The sequence below is a fragment of the Mytilus trossulus genome, chromosome 13, assembly GCF_036588685.1.
Source record: "Mytilus trossulus isolate FHL-02 chromosome 13, PNRI_Mtr1.1.1.hap1, whole genome shotgun sequence".
In the NCBI taxonomy this organism is placed as follows: domain Eukaryota; kingdom Metazoa; phylum Mollusca; class Bivalvia; order Mytilida; family Mytilidae; genus Mytilus; species Mytilus trossulus.
The window spans coordinates 14,447,004-14,471,918 of record NC_086385.1 but is presented as its reverse complement, the minus strand read 5'-3'; the positions used below and the strand labels follow the sequence as shown (position 1 = coordinate 14,471,918).

The 24,915-nt window shown below is 31.9% G+C and overlaps 1 protein-coding gene across 8 annotated transcripts in view; it reads right to left on the bottom strand.

Annotated features, from left to right (window-relative positions):
- LOC134694727 (anion exchange protein 3-like) overlaps nucleotides 1-24,915 on the bottom strand; it is a 75,873-nt gene that overhangs the window by 8,496 nt on the left and 42,462 nt on the right. For 7 of the 8 annotated variants that reach the window (XM_063555770.1, XM_063555772.1, XM_063555771.1 and 4 more), the window contains 12 exons: nucleotides 23,905-24,739; nucleotides 18,538-18,585; nucleotides 16,088-16,181; nucleotides 15,454-15,641; nucleotides 14,604-14,761; nucleotides 13,904-14,084; nucleotides 13,467-13,602; nucleotides 8,581-8,655; nucleotides 3,970-4,165; nucleotides 2,510-2,809; nucleotides 1,739-1,931; nucleotides 673-885 (listed from right to left, as the gene is read on the bottom strand). In XM_063555770.1, the coding sequence (XP_063411840.1) occupies nucleotides 673-885; nucleotides 1,739-1,931; nucleotides 2,510-2,809; nucleotides 3,970-4,165; nucleotides 8,581-8,655; nucleotides 13,467-13,602; nucleotides 13,904-14,084; nucleotides 14,604-14,761; nucleotides 15,454-15,641; nucleotides 16,088-16,181; nucleotides 18,538-18,585; nucleotides 23,905-24,739 (2,617 nt within the window). The remainder of the gene's footprint in view (nucleotides 1-672; nucleotides 886-1,738; nucleotides 1,932-2,509; nucleotides 2,810-3,969; nucleotides 4,166-8,580; nucleotides 8,656-13,466; nucleotides 13,603-13,903; nucleotides 14,085-14,603; nucleotides 14,762-15,453; nucleotides 15,642-16,087; nucleotides 16,182-18,537; nucleotides 18,586-23,904; nucleotides 24,740-24,915) is intronic. The other variant, XM_063555769.1, reaches the window with a different exon arrangement.

Here is a 24,915-nt window from a genome sequence, read left to right as displayed (position 1 = left end):
TAATAATGAATCTACAGTTTTTTTATTTAGTGTATTTTTTCATCGATCTTTTACTCGCTGGTCATCAGATACATGCAGTTGTCACATAAAAATCATCATTGTCCTGGGCAAAATAGCAATAAACAGGTTATCAATGGTCTTTCAAACTCCAGTTTTTCATTGAATTTGATCCAATAGATTTGACAGTAAATATCTAAAAATCCAAACCATGGAGATGTCATCTGCTTTAAAATTGTGGGCGTTCAGAAAAGGAGTACATCAATTCCCAAAAAACTGACATATTTTCATTGAACATTTTTGTAAAACAAATGGACAAACAATTATTAATGACTTACAATACATGTCCAACAAAAAACCCTTGCCTCTGTAACCATACATGCTACCCTCCCTAACCAATTATAATGGAATAGTCCTAAGATTACTTACTGAGAGGATCCCTTCCACACTCCCTGACCAATTAAAATGGAATAGTCCTAAGGTTACTTACTGAGAGGACTTCTTCCTACCCTTCCTAACCTATTATAATGGAATAGTCCTACGGTTTCTGACTGAGAAGACCCCTTCCACCCTCCCTAACCAATTGTAATGGAATAGTCCTAAGGTTACTTACTGAGAGGACTCCTTCCTACCTTCCCTAACCAATTATAATGGAACAGTCCTAAGTCTACTTACTGAGAAGACCACCAAATGCAATACAGGGAGCGAAACAGGCGAAAAATATAAATACAATGGCTGCCAGGCATTTCAGATTAAATCCGTCCTTAAAATCACTAATATAGTGAGGATAACGTCTTTTAATGTCGTAATAAAGTCCACCAAATATCTTTTTAGTCCTTTTCAATGGATCCAACGGAATTTTATCTTTTTTCTCCTTCTCTAGAAGAGCTGAAAAGAAAATAGGATCAGAATTTAATAATTTTTCATTAGAATAATCCAATTTCATTTCCAATTTCTATATCTGATTTAATAAGGTAACAATATCTATAACAACATAACAAATTTCAAGGATGGAGCTTTTAAAATCATTGATTATTTTAACTATTGAAAAACATCCCTTTGAAGCCAATATAGAGGCAATTAACATGACTTACACTTTTATTTTCCAGAAACACCCAACCTTAGTTGAGAATTTGAAGAGCCTAATCTGTCATAACAAGAGAAAGTTAATATAGGTAGTTAAATTCAATAATAGTTTACTTTAGATTCATTTATTTTCGTGGGTACCAATTTTCGTGGATAAGGAAAACTTACATGTTCGTGGATATCTAATTTCATGGTTTTGCCAAAGTCTGCAAACAAGCCTATAGGAAATTTGTCATTCGTTGAACATTGAATTTCGTGATTTACTTATACCCATGAAATCCATGAAAATTGGTATCCAACGAATAATAATGAATCCACAATATATTTCTGTCAAAAGTCAGAAATCTTGAGCTCACGAGTGGTGGTCAAGCAGAACCTTTGGCATTTTAGGTCCAAAATGCTCTTCAACTTGACACTTTATTTGGTCTTTTTAATTTTTTTGATTCAAGTGTCACTGATGAGTCTTTTATAGATGAAACCAGCCTCTGGCATACACATTTAGAATCCTGGTATATATAATGAGTTTCTTAATAGTTCATAATTTATCAATGAAGAACTTTAAGAAAAGTTCGTTAAAAGTCAGGTTAGTACCTAGGCACTGACCCATACAAAGAAAACACCTTCACCTTTTCCCAAAAGACCAATTATAAATTACCTTGTTTTTCTTCTTCCTTTTGTTGTTTTTTCCTTTTCTGTCTTGCTTTCTTCCTTGCCATATCCATAATAGGTAAGAGTGTCTTCTGGTCCCAGTCACCAGGTGGCAGCACTATGGATTCATCAAGGAATTCATTAATGGCACCCAACAATTCACCTCGACTTTCAGCTTTGTAAGCTACATCGTGAAAATGCTGAAATGAGTCAAGTTTTACATTGTACATATCGTTTTTATGTATATTGTCAAAATGCAGAGCTTTTTTTATGGTTTTTTTTGGTTACATCTTCAAATTCAAATGAAAGAACTGTAAGAGCAAGCTCACGTACACCATGCCTTAATTTGTAACAAAAATTAAAAATGATTTTTTGAAAGTATGCCTTGAGAACAAACATGTCCAGCATTCATTTCAGGTTTTTTTCTGATTAATCAAATTAACAAAGAAGCTCTATCAGGATAACCCCCAAAAATGTGTGTTTCGTGGATATAAGATTTTCAAAATTTGCCAAAATTTGCATACCAGTCTAAAGAACTTGTTCTTCTTTAAATATATAATTTTTTTTTTATCTATCTATACCCATGAAAATTTGTTTCCCACAAATAATAATAAATCCACAGTACATTCTAAACTTCATGTCACTATTTTTTCTCCCTACAGGACAAGTCCTCATTTTCTACAATCCATTTCCAATCAGGGATTTCATTTAAATGTGAAACTTCCCCACCCCTGAGAACTATCACCCATCCCTTTACATACATCGGTAAGACTCATACCTGATTGGACATCAGAGTAGATATAGATCTACCAACTTCATGATAATCCATTCCGCTATTCTCCGGTCCGAGTAACAGAAACAGAAACCGAACAGGAAGTGGCACCTCCGTCAGGTTATCAAGGTATTGACCCTCAGCCAATCGGACGAAAGCAACAGCTGGTTTAGTCAGGTAATCCACACATCCTACGAGTACTGTGGTAGCTTCTGCTCCCTTTGGGATCCTCCTCATTATATCCTGGATGTTCTTGTGATGAGGGTCCTGAGCTGGAGCAATCCCAATATGTACACCGTCTGATGGCTGTAAAACCAATAAACACCATTTTGCAATAATTTTTTCAATTCCACTCATTAATAGATACAGCAATTTTTGTCTAAATAGGGGCCGTTAAAGATTTAAATGCATGATGGAGGGGGTTTGAAAGCACTCAAATTAATAAATTGTGAGTGGTTGCAGTTTGTTTGAATAGAATTTTGTAAGTTGTTGTTTTAAAAAAAATGCCCTTCCCCTCAACATATTTAAATCTGAAATCTGGGCTACAAATATTGAAATTCAGAACATTGATAAAAGTGTCTTTACTATGGCCAGTTGTCTAAATTACAAAATGTAGCCTTTAATTTTTTTGTTTCTTAATTGTCAATTTGATATTTTACATTTGAGGTGTTTCAATAACTTTCTGGATAATCAACAAAATTACTGTATTATTTCTGACTTGCATAATATTATTATTTGAAATATAATTTTTTTTGTAATAATTTTTTTCTGAACACACACACTTGTGAATTTTCTTTTGTTTTTTCTAACAGAAACAGACATTTCACTTCAAAACATTTTATGGAAGCAGGATCAAAATATCCATATTAGACAGTACTACACTGGTTACCAGAATTTTGGAGAAACCAAACCAGGAACAGGCTAAATGTGCCTCATTTTTAGAATTCATTTAGACATTTTTGTCTTATTCAAAATTATCAGTAAATTGTGTGTTCTACAAGGATCGCTGGTATTTCACCTTTTATCTAATAACTTAATAACTTAATTATATATGTTAAATAGTTTAAGATTTATTTATATGCGAAGAAACTATCTTGTTTTAAATATGTTTCTGACAGGGCCCAATTAAGTGGTGTTACATTTCACAAAGTATATTCAAATTTTTTGCAAAGAATTACGCTCAAGTCAGTGCTAGTCTTAAACTTGCAGTGAGGGGAGACTTTTTCCCCTTGTGATGAAGGCCTCACTGTGAATTTGAGATGAAGAACAGCAATAAAAGCACTGTTCCTTTGTTTATTGTTTGCATGTTTTCCTTCTATTGTGTGTGCATTAACTAATTTTTTGTCATGGATGGAAGCTCCATATCCTTTGTCTATTTTTACACTAAAAACTATTTAGTATACACCACTAATGTTATTTTGTACTCCATGTCACATGTCAATCATGTGATGAGGAAATTATCATACCATATTGTTGTCAACATCGACTTTAACAAATTCTAGCTTGCCCTTGTTGTCATGGTTCTCATCCAATAATTTCTCCCTCACTGAATCCTGACGACTAAAGTTCCTGTCTTTGTGGTCAAGACTGTTTCGAGATCCTTCTGAATTGAAACTAGCAGTCGACAGTGACTTCATCAAGGAATGCTTAGTACTCTGATGTCTGAAAGGAACATATACTGCATATTCATTAATGAACTTAATTTATGAATATTCATAAAAGGAAATAATGAATGTCTAAAAGGAACAAAATACTTATATATTCATTTATGATCATACTAAATAATTTGAAAGCATATATAATAATTTATTTAGAATCCATAATATAAAGAAGAAACTACCAAGATTAAAAAAGTTAATGAACCAAAATTCATGAGTGATTTAGAGAATAAACAACCTATAATGCATATTCATGAGTCATTCTCATATTTAAATATTCATTAGAATAGGATTCTTGTTTTAAAATTGGTAGAGATTGATGTGGTCTGATGTACTGTGTATTTGGTGTGATTTCTGTTATCTTAGTTATGTATTTTTTAAACCAATAAATATATTTTATCGACCATGTTATAATGAGTTTGATGTCACACATGATAAATCATTTGTATTCTTTTGTCTTTTTCACATTTGAAATTGTTTCACAGTATTCTGCAAGTGGCATTTTAAACAACAAGTGACATAAAAGAGCAATTGCATGATTATTGGTGAATGTTGTCAGACTTTTATATTGCATAAGCTTGTGATTGCATTGCATATTATACAAGGGAGATAATACTCAAAATAAAGTGATTTTTAAGATAACATGAGGAACAAAAAATAGTAGATTCTATATTCTAACGACAAAATTCACAAAGACATAAACATTCTGAACTAATCCACAAGGATTTTGTAAAATTAAACATATCGAGCTGAAAAAAATCTAAAATCATGAATGAACAATATGAATAAACATGAAAGTTAGACATTAAAGTAAAATGATTAAAAAAAACCATGGCTGAAATGCAATTCAATGAAACAAACTTAATTTAACAATGCATTAAAATATTCTAATCTATCAAATATAATCTAAAATGAATCCTAATTCTTTAGTTGATTTGATCACTGATGATGGCTCATTCATTTATTTTCAGATATTTATAGCCATCATTAAACTTCTGTTCTGGGGTCAGACATTTAAGGATAAAACCTACACAAAATCACCACATAAGCATTTTCTATTCTAAACTTATCCAACACCACATTCCATTAAATGCTTGTAAAAGTTCAAACTTTTAAATTCGTCTGATAATTTTTATTTCTAAATACAGTAATTAATAATGCATTCCAAATAAGGAGGATTCATGGGGAAAGGGAAAAAGCTAAAAAAAAATATGTTTCAACAGTTTTGTAAATCAAAAGCATCTTATGAACACGAGTTAAAATTTTCAAACCAAATAACCACTTTTGTTTTGGCAATTGATATGCTAATTGAAACCTAATAAACTCATTAAATGATTTTGTAAAAAAAAGATGGGTACCCCCAAGTTTAATATTCAAATAGTAACTGAAGCCAATATCAAATTCTGCTGACTTAAGGAGGGACAGCAGACGCACTTGAGTGTGTACAATGAATGAAAAAGTCAGGTTTCCATATTTGTTTGGTGGACCATGAAATTGCATTAACAACCTATCAAAAGAGTTTCTAGGTAATCAAATCATGTGACTGTTGAAAAAGATAAATTTAGAACATCTAGACCAGTGTTTTTTACCCATTTTTACAATACTTCATAAAAAAATTCATGGTTCACTAAATAAAATAGCAAACTGAAATTAAATGCACTTGGTGCACACTCCAATTGGTTAGCTGTAATTCTGTAAATGAAATAAAATGTGCAGTATTAATTAAAAACCAAATGATAAAGGTGCTCATTCAGGCATAGACCTTATCGCTATTTGGAAACCTGCACCGCTTGACCCTAGAAGCTGCGCCTCTTGACCCTAGAAGCTGCACCTCTTGACCCTAGAAGCTGTGCCTCTTGACCCTAGAAGATGCGCCTCTTGCCCTAGAAGCTAAGCCTCTTGACCCTAGAAGATGCGCCTCTAGCCCTAGAAGCTATGCCTCTTGACCCTAGAAGCTACGCCTCTTGACCCTAGAAGCTGCGCCTCTTGACCCTAGAAGCTACGCCTCTTGACCCTAGAAACTGCGCCTCTTGAACCTAGAAACTGCGCCTTGTGAACTTTTGAAGTCATACAACAATCACTTTTCGGCGTCAGATATTTTCTATTGTGACTTCATAATTTTATGTGAACCTTTGAGATGTCCAGTATTGGCAGACAAATAGCGATAAGGTGACATTGTGAACAGATACGATAACTGAGTAAAAACAAACTAAATAACTGGTTAGTATAAAAAGATAGAAAATATGTAGAAATGTAGTTTTGTCCATCTGAAAATATTGTTGTATTTTTACAATTAAAGCGCGTAGATTTTAATAATAGATTTTCTTTTCCTACTTTTTTGTTTGGAACCAATGTTAAGTTCTGAGATAATCTTTTTTTTTCTATGTCTTATCCAATTTTACACATAATAGTCATGTGGTTACAAGATTTACATGAAATATCAAGTTATGGGAAATGTTATCATAATATAGGCTTTTGCCAGAGTGATTGAGTTAAAATAAAACAGTTTGATTGAAATCTGTTAAAATCATTATATTTTGATTAATATGGAGTTCAACAAGATTTGGCAGACGCATGGTAAAATGTCACATGACACTCCGCACTGAAACAGAGACTATCTCAGAACTTTCCTACTAGAGTATTTACTGGACTATCTTTGTCTTACTGGTTTTTAACCCCAGATTATATAATTTTTTTGACAGACTTCACACTGTTCTGTACGACATTCAAGTACTAAGTCAAGTAAGAACAAATGACAGCAGTAAAATCAAGATTGAAAACTGCACAATTTGATGAAAAAAGTAGCTGTTTTGCAATGATTTTGTCATGTATAAAACATAAAACAGTTATTTTTTTTCCACAAATTGTACATAGTGTAAGCTTGATTTTATTTCTTTTCGTTGCTCTAACTATATGTATTTTTCAGTTTTAAAAACCTTTTCCTTTGATTTTTTTTCAATTAACTTGATCTAAACATAATACAGGCTAAACATAATACCTTTGATGTTTTCAGTAATAACTAATATTTAATGGCTATCAAAGATAATAAGACAACAATATTTTTGAATATGGACAAAACTGCTAAAACTAACAGAAAGAAATAAACAACAAAAGCCATGTTAGTATGCTGACTACTATTACCATGGTTACAAGTAATTAGCTTAGTACATATTCAAATTCAAAGGTCAAATTCTATTACATGGATGTATTTAGATTATTTGTTTTATTTCTGGCTTAAAAAATTCCAAAAACTTCTTATGCATGTTGTAAAGTTTTAATTTTTTTTATTTGGATAAATTCACAATGGGAAATTTCATTGTCCCTACCCCATAATGAAAATGAAGTCACATCATTGGATAAATTTCCAATGTTTGTAGCCATATTAACCAATCACAATGTTTGGAATGCACTTTTGAAAATAATACCAAAATGTATTCAAGTTTAAGAAAACCTGATTTAATCTAACCTAAGAATGCATATCGTATATCGCTCTTTAAATATAAATGAGCCCTCAGCTGTAAGCTTTATTTAAATATTTATCATTTCTATAATTTCAGCATGCAAGCAGATTGGTGCATATAACAAATTTGGTCGCATATCTAAATGCCCAAAGCATTAAAAAAAAGCTTATGGTTGGAATATATAGCAAAATACTATAGAAATGAGATATTAAAAAACAAGGTTTGTCTGCTTGTGCTGGGATATGTATTTAAAAAAAAAAAAAATTAAATGATAAAAATGATTTTTCAAGTTTTAATTTTTTCATAGCTCAAATTCATTGACGAAAAATTTGATTAACTGATTTTAATAATTGTCTAGAAGAACCACAAAAGAACAACTTTCACTCATATGTATATGTATGAAGTTTTTACAAGTTTTACTGATTAGTAAAATATTTTTTATTAAGGTGGTACCTAACACTACAGGGAGATAACTGTGTAAAATCTTCTTAATGTTTTAATTACTTTGTATTTCAAGGGAATATTAAGCTTCTCAATGATCCAAATAAGTGTTTATCAAAATGCTATATGTACCAGTGTATTTGTTCTGATAAAACAGTTGGTTAAATTTTTTTTAATCTATTTTATTTTTGTCAAAGGGTCAAAGTAATTACCTTGTCAAAATTTTATGAAAAAAACTAGCCAAATTAAGTTTAGTGAAAGTGTTGGGTGCCACCTTAAGCTCATATATAATAAACTCTTGAGTAAGTCATTCTAATTAATAATTTTATAGAAATTGAGCTTGTGAAGAAAAAAATGTTTAACAGATATTAAATATCTAATAAAACAGACAATCTATAAACATACAATCAATAAATTGACCCATGACCTCTTGAATTTGAATGCATAATTAAAAATGGTTAATAAATATATAGGATTCCCAAGAAGAATGTAACCATGGCAACCATGGTATATCCACCTGTATCTGTCTAATCCACGTAGATTCATATACGAAAAATTCCGTCGGATAAAGTTTTCTCTTTGACCAACATGTCTGAAAAAGGGAGGTAACTCTGATAATATCCTAATTAAACAAAATGGCTGAGAGGCCATGCTGAGCATACATACATTTCCATAAAGTTACAATTAAACAAAATATGACTTACAAATAAATCAGAACACATAAGTCAACTAACTTCCAGCTTAAATTTTCCTTTAAGCCTTTCATGCATGGTTGAATGTCTCGCCAAAACAATTTTACATGCTCTGACAATATGGCCCATTAGCAACCAAAGAGAAAGAAACAAGTATTTAAACCTGTTGCCATAACCAAAGCAAAAAGAGGCAACCAAAAGCAATGAAAATTTAAACAGAAACATTTATTCCATATGGACCAAACTTATGGGGTCCTTTATCTGCCTACAAGATCTGGACCCCACTAATCAACAAAGTACATATCTTATTGGACCATTACAATTTTATGAGGGTCTGGTGGCAATTACAGACTAGAGAATAATAAATAAGATTAATCTAATACCAGAAAAATGACCTAAAAAAAATAATATAAAAGATAAAGGGGTGGTAGAGAATAGAAAAAAATTGGGCAAAATTTATGAATAATTGAGAAAAGTTACTTAAAAATTCAAGAATACAAGACACACCCCCCCCCCCCCCCCCCCCTAGACTCTCAGATATGTTATGAAATGAAAAAATAACAACTCATGCTAACAAATCTTGTCACCAAAATAATCATCAACTTTAAAACAAAACAATAACATTACTATCTACTAAATATTTATAACCTGTTGACAAAATGACACCTTGACCTAGGGTGACCTTTATTCCTGCAAGGAAGCAATCTCTATTTATTAAAGATAGTGTCTCAAACTTTTTTTTCAATATTTTTTTCTTCCATAATTAATGATAAAAAGAATGACACCTTGAACTTTAATGACCTTTTTATCTTACTACAAGAAAGCAGTCATAAAACTTATTTAGACTTCTTCAGACTCAGAAATCAGTCAATCAAAATACTGGATTCATTTTCTAGCAAAAATTGTAATTCCTGTACTGACTAATGTTTTATGATTGAAACTCTGCTGTGCCTTTATTGAGTATTTGATTCTCCAAAACAGTTTAAAACTAAAGTCTTGTATTTTTTAATGGTACAGGGACGTTGTTTTTGAAATAAAACTTTCTTCTTCAGAATAATTACATTGTTAAAAGCACTGCATACAATTAAGAAATAGCATGTTTATTTTTAGGAATCAGTCCAGATAATGAGAAAGATTTGTTATAATAAATTACCAGCCAATTACTTAAAGCTATTAAAGGTACATAATAAAAAAGCTCTTAAGGGGAGAAAATAAAAAAACTGTTAAAGGGAGATAATCACTCATTATAAGTTATACCACAAACAGGATGTGAAATTAATTTGCAAGTTAACTATGCAAACAAATTAATGATCGAAAGCTTATCAATGTGGTTATTTATTAGAATGGTGATATATACACACATGAAATATTTGTCATGATTTTTTTGATTTTTTTCTCAAAAAGCTGGATTTAATTTGTGTAGGTCAGTGACATGACTGATGCATATCTGTTGAAAGATTTTTTGTTTGTTTAATGAAATATTTTAATTGATGACTGTTTTAGAGGTTAATAAATATGTTGATAGTATTTAAATGATTTTAAGAGAAGAAAATTTGACAAATGCTGATCTTTTAATAATGCAGGCACAAAATACCAAATATTTTAATATTCTGAGAATGTCTTTTGTAGCAGGTTTTGTTTCTTAAACTGTTAAACTAAATCTTAAAGTGTGATATTTTAAATGTCTTCATGACAGATCTTAAATTGGAAATATTCAATTAAAAAAGGGGAGGAAGCTTCCATCAAAATCTCAATTGTTGACACCTATGGTTGTCAGACTCAAGGGGTTGTGTGAGGTTTTGAGAAATGTAATTGCAAAAATCTGCTTGAAAGGTAGACAACTCTAACAAAGACTGGAACATGATAAGATCTATTAAAGGTGAATTCTCCGATAAAGCATGTTTGAAGTCGATCTAGGTTAAAATTCCTTGTAATCAAAGCTTATTTGCAAGCGAAATTACTTACGCATTGTATGTGAAGCATTTGCATATCTGAATATTCATATGCTACTATGTTTTAAAAAAGCTCAAGATAAAACTAAATTTAAACTTCTTATGTTTGCATCTAAATTCAAAAGCCATTTTCTGGGAATGCAAAAAGCAAAATGTAAAAACTGGTAGATATCTATATATTATGTTCACTTCTATCTTAAAACGCATTCAAGACTAAATGTTCACACAATAAAGGCTGCTGGATCCTAAATATTGTCATGTTTTCCATTTATGCCTGTTTGGGTTGATTTAACCCAACATTTTCTTCTGAAAGGGCTGTACCAAGTCAGCATATAGACAATTATTTTGTTATCATTCTTTTGATTGATTTAGTCCAGCCAATTGTTTTGAATTCCCCTCTTTTTATTTACATTGGAGTTCTGTATTTTAAAATTTTATTATATTTCTTCATTCACAAGGTCTAATCAGTTAATTAAGTCCTTAAATTATCCAGAGTTCCTCACTATTATTTTACTTTAAAAATAGCAAAACTAGGTGGATCCTTTGCCAAATGTTGGTAGTCCAAAACTTTAAATACTTTTAAATTAGTCAGAATTATTCAGGTATTTCTTTCTTCAATTTTTAATAATCAGAGTAAGTACTATTGGGTTATCCCATGCTTTATCAAAAGTCACTTATACTTTTTTTCATACCTATTAGTATGTTCAGAGAAAGTATACAGATTTTAAAAGTTAGATCAGAATATTAAAAAGCTGAAAATGCAAAGTACATTTCCATGCAAAAAAAACCTCTGAATGAACAATCGTTGTTAATGTTTGTGTCATTTTGGTCTTTTGTGGATAGTTGTCTCATTGGCACTCATACCAAATCTTCTTTTTTATAATCCCTTCATTTTGAATCATGGAATTACTGAAAAATTTGATATCTTATATAAGCTGCATATAGTTATCAAATGATTGGAATCCCCCATACCATGGGCCTCAAGAAATGCAACCATCTACAATTAACTAATTTGAGTGGCTCCCATCCTCCCCGCCACGATCAATTTTGAATCTTTCTTACGCACATATCATTTTTTAAAGCGCATTGTTACTAATGACAACTATCAAATGTCCCCTGAATGAGAGATGAGGTTACCGTTATCATTTATCGGTTTATCGACAGTAATCTGTAATCTTCACAATGAATGACATTGATGACTACCAAAGTTTTAAACACATTATAACCACTGCAATCTTATTATATCAGTCTTTTTCTCAACTAAGCTTGTCAAATTGAATATATCACGCAGTGGATACAATAACTCCTTATACCAACACACAACTGTAATTATTTTTCTACTTAAAAAAGCTACCAAGAACAACAAACATGATGGCGTCACAATGAAACAATGTATGAGATTTTATCATAAGATGATATCTATGAAGACACAAGCACTTAAAACATTAAAGGTGAAATATTTTACAATGTATAGTTAAGTTTCGACCTAATAACTTAAATAAACTCAAATCAGCTTTTTAGATGATCACACCCTTGTTATGCTTGCCAACGATCACACATTGTGGCCCTTCCATGGTAACATCCACTTGTCTATTGACAAGTAACCAATGGCAACAATCAAACACAGCTGGTTACCTATGGAAATGATCACTCTTCAAATGATTGGTTACTTTTGTTACTGATGAGAGCAATCATTATTTAGCAGAGCTGACCTCAACACTTACCGCTTACTCATAACACTGAGAAGGAACAAATTACTTATATCAGAACATAACATTAGACCAATCAGATATCTTGTAACTGAAAGAATGAATAAAACGGGGAGGGGCTTAACATCAATGACACAGCACTCATTATTTAGCAGAGCTGACCTCAAAATTTGTCGCTTACTCATAACACTAAGAAGGAACACATATATCAGAACATAACATTAGGGCAATCAGATGTCTTATAACTGAAGGAATGAATATAAGGGGGAGGGGCTGAACATCAATGGGACAACCATCATTAAAAAACTAAAATTATAACAGTACAATCACATTTATGATGTAGGCTTAGTTCTTAGACTACTAGAGGGCAACACATTCTTAAACAATAATCAGTTGTCAATAAAATGTGCAAAGTTCTTATTCTTCTAGACTATAAAATGTTACAGAAACTTTCAACAATGAACTTTCCAAGGAACAAAATAACACTAAGATATGACATAAGACAACAAGTAAAGAGTTTCAAGACTGGAGAAAAACATATAAATATGTATTGAAGGCCATTCTTTAACCTATAATGGTTTAATTTTTAAATTGTTATTTGGATGGAGAGTTGTCTCATTGGCACTCACACCACATCTTCCTATATCTATGAAGAAAGTCTTGCATTGCTATAAACAATTTCTGTTAAATTCACATATGAACCAACTCAATCAGAACTTTCTACATAGTAAGTTATAATTCACAACGAAAAGATGAAAAAGACACATAAAGAAAGTATATGTCTTCAATCCTTACCAAAGCTTATAAAATATAACAACTAAGAAAAGAACATGTAAAATTGTGACAACAAAAACTTGCATTGACTAACGTTCAAAAACATCACACATTTATAATATATTGAGATCAGTATGAAGTACTCCATTAAACAGAGATGAAATTATTTCACTTTTTGGTGCCGTGACCAAGACAAAGTATGAAAATATTCATTGAGTGTTATGTAACTAAGGGAATCTTAAATTTACCACTAATCTATATTATGATAATACATACTTATGTTTAAGAAGCAGAGTTCTTAGTATATTTCCTTTGTTTTCCGGCTTAATTTGATCATGTATAATCATGCTGTCGATAATGTTGTTTACAATTGTTGGCAGATCGGTTGCTTCTATGTCTAACAGCATTGTACCTTAAATAAGAAATGAATACATGAAATAAATATTAACTCAAAATTGTATTATACTTTTCTCAATTTTAGTCATCTTGTCAAAAGAATTCCATGAAATCCTGAGCATCATTTCCAAAAATTTCTACAATACTTTCCAAAAGAGAAAATGTATAAATCAAATCAAAATCTGACTATACTTTTTATATAAAAGACATTTCTGAACTGACTTGCTGAAAAATATCTTTTACTAGCATAAGAAATCAATATAGCTTCAAAAAGTTTACTGAAGATGAAGCCACATAAAAACATATGTTTTACAAACCATTCTCCAATCCCCTTCTAAGTTCCAGCAGACTATGAAATGAAAGTGAGGCTACATGGGGTTTCCCCCATCTTTCTGCTCCTTCTTCTACATCTTCCTCAAACTTGATCCAACGAGCTTTTTCTCTCCATTCAAATTCCTTAGACTCTCCGACATACAACTCATCAAGTTCTACAAACACCTGCAATTATAGATACATGTCTAAGATGGTATGATTTATTTTTCACCAGATAATTAAATCGCACTTCATACACATGTACCTCACTTCACGGCTTTTAAACCCCAATAAAATTACAAAAAGAAGCATTCAATTCTTAAATAATTTCTTAATTTACAAATTTTCTACTCTGAACCATTGGTCCATGCTCTACCTCTTAATTGCCATATTCTTAGTGGAGTAAAAGCATTGCAATAAAAGTCTTTCTTTTGCTTGATGTAGGACTGAACTAACAACCTACTGCCCAGTCTTTGTTCTCACTCCTAAATGCCATGCGATTAACAGAGGTACGGCAATCCAATACTAATTTAAAGTCCTTCTTTTGATTGATATGTGACTGAACGTTCAACTACCATCGCATTCCAATAAGTGGAGAAAAAGCACTGTAATAGTAATGTAAAAGTCTTTTGTATGATTGGCCTAGGATTGAACTTACTACCTCTGACCTAAGGTCAGATTGTTACTATGAATACCATTGTTTACCTCATGTGGACTATGATCAAACTTTTTCTTTGGTTCCTTGTAAAACTTTTTCTTCCCTTTGTCAGCCTTTCCAATATGGACAATGGACGCCATGGCATTACGTTTTTTCCTGTTGATTTTATGTCTCCTTATTCCTTGTAAGTTCTCCAATCTGTGGCCTAAAAAGTAATTTTTTCATTTCATAACTCAATGAGAAGGCCCTTAATTTTTATGTACTGTATTTGGATTTGTTTGTCTGTGTTTTTTGCTGTGATATTGTTAATTATCTTTATCTTGCAAGTTTTTAAGGTACCCTTTATATCTTTTGCCTCTTTTTAGGGAAACATGTACACTAAATGTTCATTTTGTAATTTCATAAGGAGTTTGTGATGCTCAGTCTTTAGTTTTAATGTACTGTGTATTACTTTTGAATCTACGAAACCAAATCTCCACTTTATGAAAATTTTAGTTGGATTCTGTTGGCTTGTAGAAAAGAATTGTACTAGCCAGAAAGCAATTTTACAAGTCTTTTTTTGTGGTTAAGCATGCAGACTGATATAAATTTGTTTGTCTTTGATTTCTACTGTGATATTGTTAGATAATCTTAGATCTGTAAGTTTTAAGGTACCTTAGTATGTTTTGCCTCTTTTTAAACAGAAATAAGTACCCTCATTTATTGCTTTACATTTATAGCATAACATTCTAATTTTTATGATCATGCAATTACATGTACTAGTAAACACTTTTTATTTTTTTTAATATTATTTAATTACTACTTTTATAAAAATTGATAATTATTTATGAAAAATAAATAATTTTATGATTCCTAGATATCCCCATGTTAGGCCTCCATAACAGAAACAATACATACTGGCCATTTCATCCAAGTCAGCAGTTTGTAGTAAATTAGCCTCATCAGCTTCAGTTGGTACACGGTGAAGGTTTTGGTCCAAGTGGACTTCACTTCCCTTCTGTCGTCGTAGCAACAAATCTTCTTGTTTATAATGCTCATGGTGGTGATGGTGATGACGGTGCTTGTGTGGCCGCCTATCTTTTGACCTATCAATAGAAATTTGTTTAATTTGTAATTCCAGTGATCAAGATACTAACCATTTTTTCTCTCTTGACTTTTGCAAGTTGAAAAAAAAAATTTGAATTTGAATAAATGGTTGTTAATGATTTTCCATTGCATAACTAAATTAAGAAAATTAGAAAATTGCAAAAATAAATACTGTGAAGTCAGCAAGAAATAAAGTATCTATTTTTGTTTAGGGGCCAGCTGAAGGACGCCTCCGAGTGCAGGAATTTCTCGCTACATTGAAGACCTGTTGGTGACCTTCTGCTGTTGTGTTTTTTATTTGGTCGGGTTGTTGTCTCTTTGACACATTCCCCATTTCCATTCTCAATTTTATCTATGAATATAGGTTGATTTACAGTAATTTTCTACTTTTCTAGAATTATTTATGAAAGGACAGATTAAATTGTAGAAATGGATCATATCTTACTTTGAACCTCTCCTACTCTGATTATGAACCACTTGCTCTACAGATGGGTCATTTTCTTTGTCCAAAGCCTCTAGATTAGAGTTACTGTCTGCCCCTATAAATATACATATCAACTATAAACTTAATTAAATAGCTCAGAAAAACTGAAGTTTTAAATTTCAGATATCATATGTTCTGCAAATTCTGAAGTTATTGTGCAATACCACAACCCTGTCAACACTGATGTTGTTAATTTGAACCCTGCAAGTGGATATTGAGGTTTTATTTGGTTCTCTCTGGACACCCCAGCCTCTCTTCCTCCACCAAAAGAAGCATTGATAAATAAAAATCAATCAATCAATCAATCAAAAATAATGGACCAAAAGGGAAATGATTTATAAGCTCATGATACAAAATCCCTATAAAAAATTAAAAGAAAAAAATGCCGGGTTTATCATAAATCATACCTGTGCCAAAGTAATAAATGTTTAACCATGCTAACATTGTACTACACATGTATATATAATACATGCTACATGCTACACAAATTATATATGAAATTATCCAATCATCCCTTTCACAATCTTATGCATTCTGGGTATATTTTTTTTGAAGCATACATTAAAGCATTGTGATTGATAAACAAAGTTCTAAACAACAGAATTTTAACCAATAAGGTTTTTTCAATGAAAAAACAATGAAATTACAGGCAATCCCTCGATTCTGAAATGGTAAATTTCTACAAACAAAGAAAAACAAGTCTTCTAAAATGCTACTATGATCTACCATTTATAGCAAAAGTACAAACATTTGTATGATAGAAGCAAAGAAGCAGGAAAAGCATTAAAAGCAGATGTTGAAAATGATATATATACATTTCAGCCATGTGGATTTTGTCCTTTATACCTACCCAAAGTGGACAGTCTATATCTTTGAATTCAAATTTCAAGGTTTAATGAAAAATGTAGATTTCAATAATTCTTTCTATGTATATTCATTTCCATTCTTATGATGAAAGAAAAGAAATGGCACATCTTTTCCAAAAGGTGGCCATTTTGAATTTCGTCCACTCTGACCCTCTTCCACTGTGTAAAGGTAGAAATGACAAAATACTCCCAGGTTGTAGTGTACATGATCATAGGTGAAATCAAAACAGACAAAGGTGAATGGTTGTTAGGTGAGCAGAGTACACTAAATAAAACGAATATATATAAAAAAACAAAAAAAAAACAAGGACAGATCACAATTTTTGTTTATCTTACGGACTTTAGTTATTTATGTTTGTCTTTTTAAGTATGAAAAGTGATATTTTTTTAATCAGAATATTTAGATGAACTTAAAATATTAAAGACACGCCAAAATTCATAATTTGTGATACAAAATTTAGATAAATTACAAATTTGTAAAATGCTATCTATATAATTTAGGAAATTATCATCATATATATTTCTTTTTTATAAAAGTGTATACATAAAAGAAGAAAGAAGAATTTGTTAAGTGCTTATGTTACTGATATCTATTCAGAGATCTAACAAAACATCTCAATCAATTTCAATCTAAGATTTCATCTATACCTGTAGTCAAGTGAAAATGCAAATCAACAGATCTAGATAGTCGTTATTAATAAAAGATCATACCAAATGCATACGATAAAAGAAAAAAAAGTTGGATTTGTGCAAAATTAAATCGACACTAGTAAGTTTTGGTCATGTCTATTGCTAGAAACATATATGGTCACATCAATTTGGTCTTTGTTCTTTGGATTTTGCTTAAAGAAAAAAAGAAGTTATTAGGACAAGATTTTGTAATCTATTCGACCATTCTTCAAGGTGAACTTGCATACATTTATTTTGCCTTTTGAAATAGAATTTTTGTTTGATTCTATTCATTATCACAGCAGATGGTATTATTTTGTTTCCTGAGTTTTTTATGGGGGAGGGGGGTGGGTTGAATACTTAACATGGTTACAGAGGAATAGACATATTTGCATTTTGGGTATTTAGCTGAATTTTCTCTTTCTCATATAATGTGACAATCAATTTTGAATTTTAACATCAAGTGTTTTTGCTTGAATTTGCGTGACTTTTTAATGATTGCAGACAAATTTGCATACATAGATGTAAATATGTCTCTTGTGAAAAGTGACTTGAGGTTATGGAAAAAATATTTCTAGCTTAATCAAAATGATGTGGAAAATCCAAAGTCCTGTGAGAATCACGCTTAAAATTATATTTGTTTCCCTCTTTTAAAAATTTTCAAATGAAAAACAATTTTTCTAAACAAATTTTAATTAAAAATTTATAAAACAACAATTAAATGCCATTTTGTTTATATTCATTTGCTGAAGTTAAAAATTCTATATCTTAAAGTTTTCAATGGAAAACTTTTTGAAAGAAAGTTTGGCAGACCAATTTGAGGTAACAAATATAAGTCTAAGCTGATCAATCAATCAATGTGACCTGGATACCTACCCATTTTAAATGTGACTTTATTTTGTGGTTCTGAATCCTCGTCCATACCTATTCAAATAAAATACTTGAAAAATATACCATATACCTTGAGGAAATATGCACATTGCATAATTTCAAATGTACTGGAAAAAAAGAAAACTAGAGGCTCCAAAGAGCCTGTGTCGCTCACCTTGGTCTATGTGAATATTAAACAAAGGAAGCAGATGGATTCATGACAAAATTGTGTTTTGGTGATGGTGATGTGTTTGTAAATCTTACTTTACTAGTCTTGCTGCTTACATTTATCTCTATCTATAATGAACTTGGCCCAGTAGTTTCAGTGGAAAATGTTAATAAAAATTTACAAATTTTATGAAAATTGTTAAAAATTGACTATAAAGGACAATAACTCCTTAGGGGGTCAATTGACAATTTCGGTCATGTTGACTTATTTGTAAATCTTACTTTGCTGAACATAATTGCTGTTTACAGTTTATCTCTATCTATAATAAAATTTAAGATAATAACCAAAAACAGCAAAATTTCCTTAAAATTACCGATTCAGGGGCAGCAACCCAACAATGGGTTGTCAGATTCATCTGAAAATTATAGGGCAGATAGATCTTGATCTGATTAATAATTTTACCCCGTGTTGGATTTGCTCTAAATGCTTTGGTTTTTGAGTTATAAGCCAAAAACTGCATTTTACCCCTATGTTCTATTTTTAGCTGTGGTGGCCATCTTGATTTGATAGTCCAGTCACCGGACACATTTTTAAAACAAGATACCCCAAAGATGATGATTGCCAAGTCTGGATTAATTTGGCCCAGTAGTTTCAGAGGAGAAGATTTTTGTAAAAGATAACTAAGATTTACGAAAAATGGTTAAAAATTGACTATAAAGGGCAATAACTCCTAAACGGGTCAACTGACCATTTCGGTCATGTTGACTTATTTGTAAATCCTACTTTACTAAACATTATTGCTGTTTACAGTTTATCTCTATCTATAATAATATTCAAGATAATAACCAAAAACTGCAAAATTTCCACAAAATTACCAATTCAGGGGCAGCAACCCAACAACGGGTTGACCGATTCATCTGAAAATTTCAGGGCAGATAGATCTTGACCTGATAAACATTTTAACCCCATGTCAGATTTCCTCTAAATGCTTTGGTTTTTGAGTTATAAGTCAAAAACTGCAGTTTACCCCTATGTTCTATTTTTAGCCGTGGCGGCCATCTTGGTTGGTTGACCGGGTCACGCCACACATTTTTTAAACTACATACCCCAATGATGATTGTGGCCACGTTTGGTTCAATTTGGCCCAGTAGTTTCAGAGGAGAAGATTTTTGTAAAAGATAACTAAAATTTACGAAAAATGGTTAAAAATTGACTATAAAGGGCAATAACTCCTAAACGGGTCAACTGACCATTTCGGTCATGTTGACTTATTTGTAAATCCTACTTTACTAAACATTATTGCTGTTTACAGTTTATCTCTATCTATAATAATATTCAAGATAATAACCAAAAACTGCAAAATTTCCACAAAATTACCAATTCAGGGGCAGCAACCCAACAACGGGTTGACCGATTCATCTGAAAATTTCAGGGCAAATAGATCTTGACCTGATAAACATTTTTACCCCATGTCAGATTTCCTCTAAATGCTTTGGTTTTTGAGTTATAAGTCAAAAACTGCAGTTTACCCCTATGTTCTATTTTTAGCCGTGGCGGCCATCTTGGTTGGTTGACCGGGTCACGCCACACATTTTTTAAACTAGATACCCCAATGATGATTGTGGCCAAGTTTGGTTCAATTTGGCCCAGTAGTTTCAGAGGAGAAGATTTTTGTAAAAGATAACTAAGATTTACGAAAAATGGTTAAAAATTGACTATAAAGGGCAATAACTCCTAAAGGGGTCAACTGACCATTTCGGTCATGTTGACCTATTTGTAAATCCTACTTTACTAAACATTATTGCTGTTTACAGTTTATCTCTATCTATAATAATATTCAAGATAATAACCAAAAACTGCAAAATTTCCACAAAATTACCAATTCAGGGGCAGCAACCCAACAATGGGTTGACCGATTCATCTGAAAATTTCAGGGCAGATAGATCTTGACCTAATAAACATTTTTACCCCATGTCAGATCTCCTCTAAATGCTTTGGTTTTTGAGTTATAAGTCAAAAACTGCATTTTACCCCTATGTTCTATTTTTAGCCGTGGCGGCCATCTTGGTTGGTTGACCGGGTCACGCCACACATTTTTTAAACTAGATACCCCAATGATGATTGTGGCCAAGTTTGGTTCAATTTGGGCCAGTAGTTTCAGAGGAGAAGATTTTTCTAAAAGTTAACGACGACGGACGACGGACGACGGACGCCGGACGCCGGACGCAAAGTGATGGGAAAAGCTCACTTGGCCCTTCGGGCCAGGTGAGCTAAAAAGGTTAAAACACCAAAATTTATTTATTGAAATCCATCCTCAGAATGAACCTCTATGATCATGATGATACATTTACCATAATCACTATTAAGAACGGACCTCTACAATACCATGATCATAGTTGAGAACGGACCTCTACAATACCATGATCATAGTTGAGAACGGACCTCTACAATACCATGATCATAGTTGAGAACAGACCTCTACAATACCATGATCATAGTTTAGAAGGGACCTCTACAATCCTATGATTAGTTTAATATCAGGAGTGGATCTCTACAATACACTAATCACTATAAAGAATGGACCTCTACAATACTATGTTCATTATAAAGAACGAACCTCTAATATAGTATGATCACTATTAAGAACAGACTTCTACAATTCTATGATCGCTACTAAGATTGAACCTCTACAATTCTATGATCATTATCAAGAATGAACCTCCACAGTACTATATCATATTGATATATAGGCTACAAAAATGTCCAGGATGAATGGTATGATATTGCCATGATGTATTTTCTCTGTTCATCCTGAATCGTTATGACATGATATGATATGGATGATCAGTTAGTAGCTTTTTGCAAAATACAAATACAGATAGGTACAGAGACAACATTCATTCTTGTACAATTTAGGATCAATCCATGATTTTTTATAAGACACCACTTTGAGTAAGATTGGTGGTATAGAAATAAATCTTTTTCTTAGAATTTCTCCAGTGGGCCTGGCAACATAATTATTCTAATTTCACTTTCATTTTTAAAAATAATTCCCCCCCCCCCCACAACAAAATTGATCTAAACTTTTGACAACAGTTTTGCATTTAAAATCATTGCAATTGTTAAAGAAAGGTGACTAGGTAAATATGCACTTGAATAAAACATTTCTACAATACCAGTATCAGTTATAAAACTCTAGCTATTAAACTACAAAAGCATTCTGTAAGATATGCATTAACTAGCCTAAGTTAACAATGGTTAAGGTAATCTGACATAAACAAAATTTTAGATTAGGGGTTCCACAGGCATAGCATCAACAAGGAAAGTTGAAAAAACAAGGTCAAACCTGTATCAAAAGGTCATTCTCATGACCTTGAGAAGTTGACCTTTGAATTGAGGTTCAAAATGCATAGGTATTTCTACGTTGATAATCTCTCCTAAAGAATTCACATTTTATTTTAGATTCTAATAAGAATTTAATCATTGTTGGTTTTTCCCATTGAAGGTTGATTCTTTGTAACTCAGAGAATAAAACAGGATTAATAGCCTTGGAAATAAAAATTCCTGTTAAGTTTCTAAAGAAAAGAAAAAAGTTTCAAAACACCTCTAGAACACTTATTGGTTGAACAACATTTCAAACCAACTCAAAACCTAAAAAAATAAGTTGCTAGCATAAAATATCATTAGCAATCTCTTACTTTAAGCAGCAAAAATAAGTTTGTAATATTTTTCTGCCGCATTCTTTCCAAATATCTAATATCTATAACAGATCAGACTCCGAATAATTATGCTTTTAAAGTTATTTACCTAATGCATGCAGAGTAAAAGTTGTTGTGGCCTACTTGCCGTACTTGCTTTGTATTAATTTTTGCTCAAACATTGCAATTAAGATTGACATCTGAAAACAATATGAAAAGGCAGAGTTGTATATATACAGTATATATAAAAAAGAAGATGTGGTACGATTGCCAATGAGACAACTACCCAAAAAAAGACCAAAATGACACATACATTAATAACTATAGGTCACCGTACAGCCTTCCACAATGAGCAAAGCCCATACCGCATAGTCAGCTATAAGAGGTTTATTTGAATTTGATTTGACATTTTTAAATAATCAATGTTTAACTATACTCATGTTGACTCTGCCTACTTGTATTGCTATTATATCAGATGTCAATCTTAATTACAATGCAAGTCAGGCAAGTTAAGACAATACATCTCTTACTCTGCATGTATTAGGAAACTAGACTCTAATATTTTTCTACCGCATTCTACCCATTATCTATAAATCTATAAACGATCAGGCTCCGATTAATGAACAGTCTATTTGCCAATTACCTTTATTAACCCTGTAAATAAAGATCCCTTGTTTTAGTTGTCTCCCTTATGAGGGACATTAATTCTTATTTACAATGGAGAGCTAGCAGAAAGAGCAAAATTACCTGTGCGTAATGTGAGTCATCTTTAAGGTTTTCAAATCTTTCAATTACAATAATTAGTTGTTAAGCTAAATGCTTTTGACATGAGAAATTATTTTTCATGAAAAATTAGTTAAACCGCCAATACACATCACTTTCAATTCATCATGATTTGCATTGACAAAAGCCAACTTTGTCTGGTATAGAACCAGTTGATGATTGACAAAGGGAAGTAATTTGTTTAAAGTGTGTAATAACAGAATCAAATTGGTAATTGGCAAATGGACTATTGGTTATCAATAAAACATGATAAAAGGTTAAGTCTACCTTCTTCACCCTCAACTAATGCACTTAAATAGGCTTCTTTCCTCTCTCGCTCTATATATTAATGAAAAACTTTGTAAGTAAACACTTTTCAAAAACAAATATATAAATTAATGAATCCTTGGTTCTGCGAGTCTACAAATTAATTCATTATTCACCTATTCTGCATCTGTTTGCAGCCATAAATAATAAAGTAATTTTTTTTTGTATCTACTGAAATAACTTTTTTTCTAAGTCAGATTTTCATAGTTTTATTTTTTTCTATTCATGATTTTGCCTGGAAAAAGTTCATTTAAAAAATTTTTGGGGTCTAAAATCCATTCTCATTTTAGTTGCTAAGTAATATTAAATTTCCCATTTTCTAACTTACAAAAGAATAAATTTCCTCTACCCCCCAAAAACATTAATCATAATAGGCAATTACTGTTGAGACAAGTAGTAATTGATTTTCCAACCTACCCATATGAAATTTGACCTTGCTGGACCCTACAGCCTCCTTTATACTTTTAGCTCCTTCCTGTGATGCACTTTGTGACAGCAGAGGTTCTGCACTGGCATCGGACAGTACATCAATCCAGTTTGTGTCTGGAGGTCCCTGTGAAACAGATGTTCCCGAATATATCGATTCCGTGTCTGCGGGATTAGACATTGATGATGTCACAGAATTAAATGATCCTACTTCCGACTCTTTCTTTCGTGACGACAAAGAATTCTCATCAGCTAAGTAAAACGTTTTCTTCGGCGTATTTTGTTTAGAACTGACTGATTCAGTGTCGCCAAAATAAAATACAACTTTGTCATCATCTTTGGACCCATTACCATTCTTTTTGATAGGCCAGACTTTACCCAAATGCTGAATGTCTTCAGTGGAAGAGGCACCAGATGAAACGGGCCCAAGCTGAAATTGAGGCTTCAATGCTGAAGAGTTGACAGGAGATGTAGGGTATTCAAAATGAATTGGCGAGGGTGAAGTTAGAATAATGGCGGGGGAAACTTTCAGATTATCATCATCAGAGAGATCCAGCTTGAAGTCATTAGGCTCAGAGCCTTGTCGATTAAGCCCAATAACATCATCATCTCTTTTTGTATCACTGCTGATAAGATCTCTAAAACTGGACCTTTCCTTTTCAATTAGGTCTGCAGAGTCGGGTTGTTCGATTTCTTTAAAGTTTCCGTTTTCAGGCTGGTGCATCCCTGTATCCATAAGGGTATATGTTATCCCATTTTCTTGTCTCTCTGTCTCAGATTCCATGCCGTCTGTTTCATAGGAACTTGAGGAGGACAGGTTCAATGACTGTCAACAAAAACAAAAACATTAAACCTACATTTATAATCAACACAAAAAATTTACAATTGCCTGTCCAAATTTCGCATTCTCTTTGTCTTTTTTTGGTTTGTTTTTTTGCAAAAAATTTAAATGTTTCGTTTTTCAAACGATTCTTTTTCTTAATTCAGAAATGCTTCCAATCT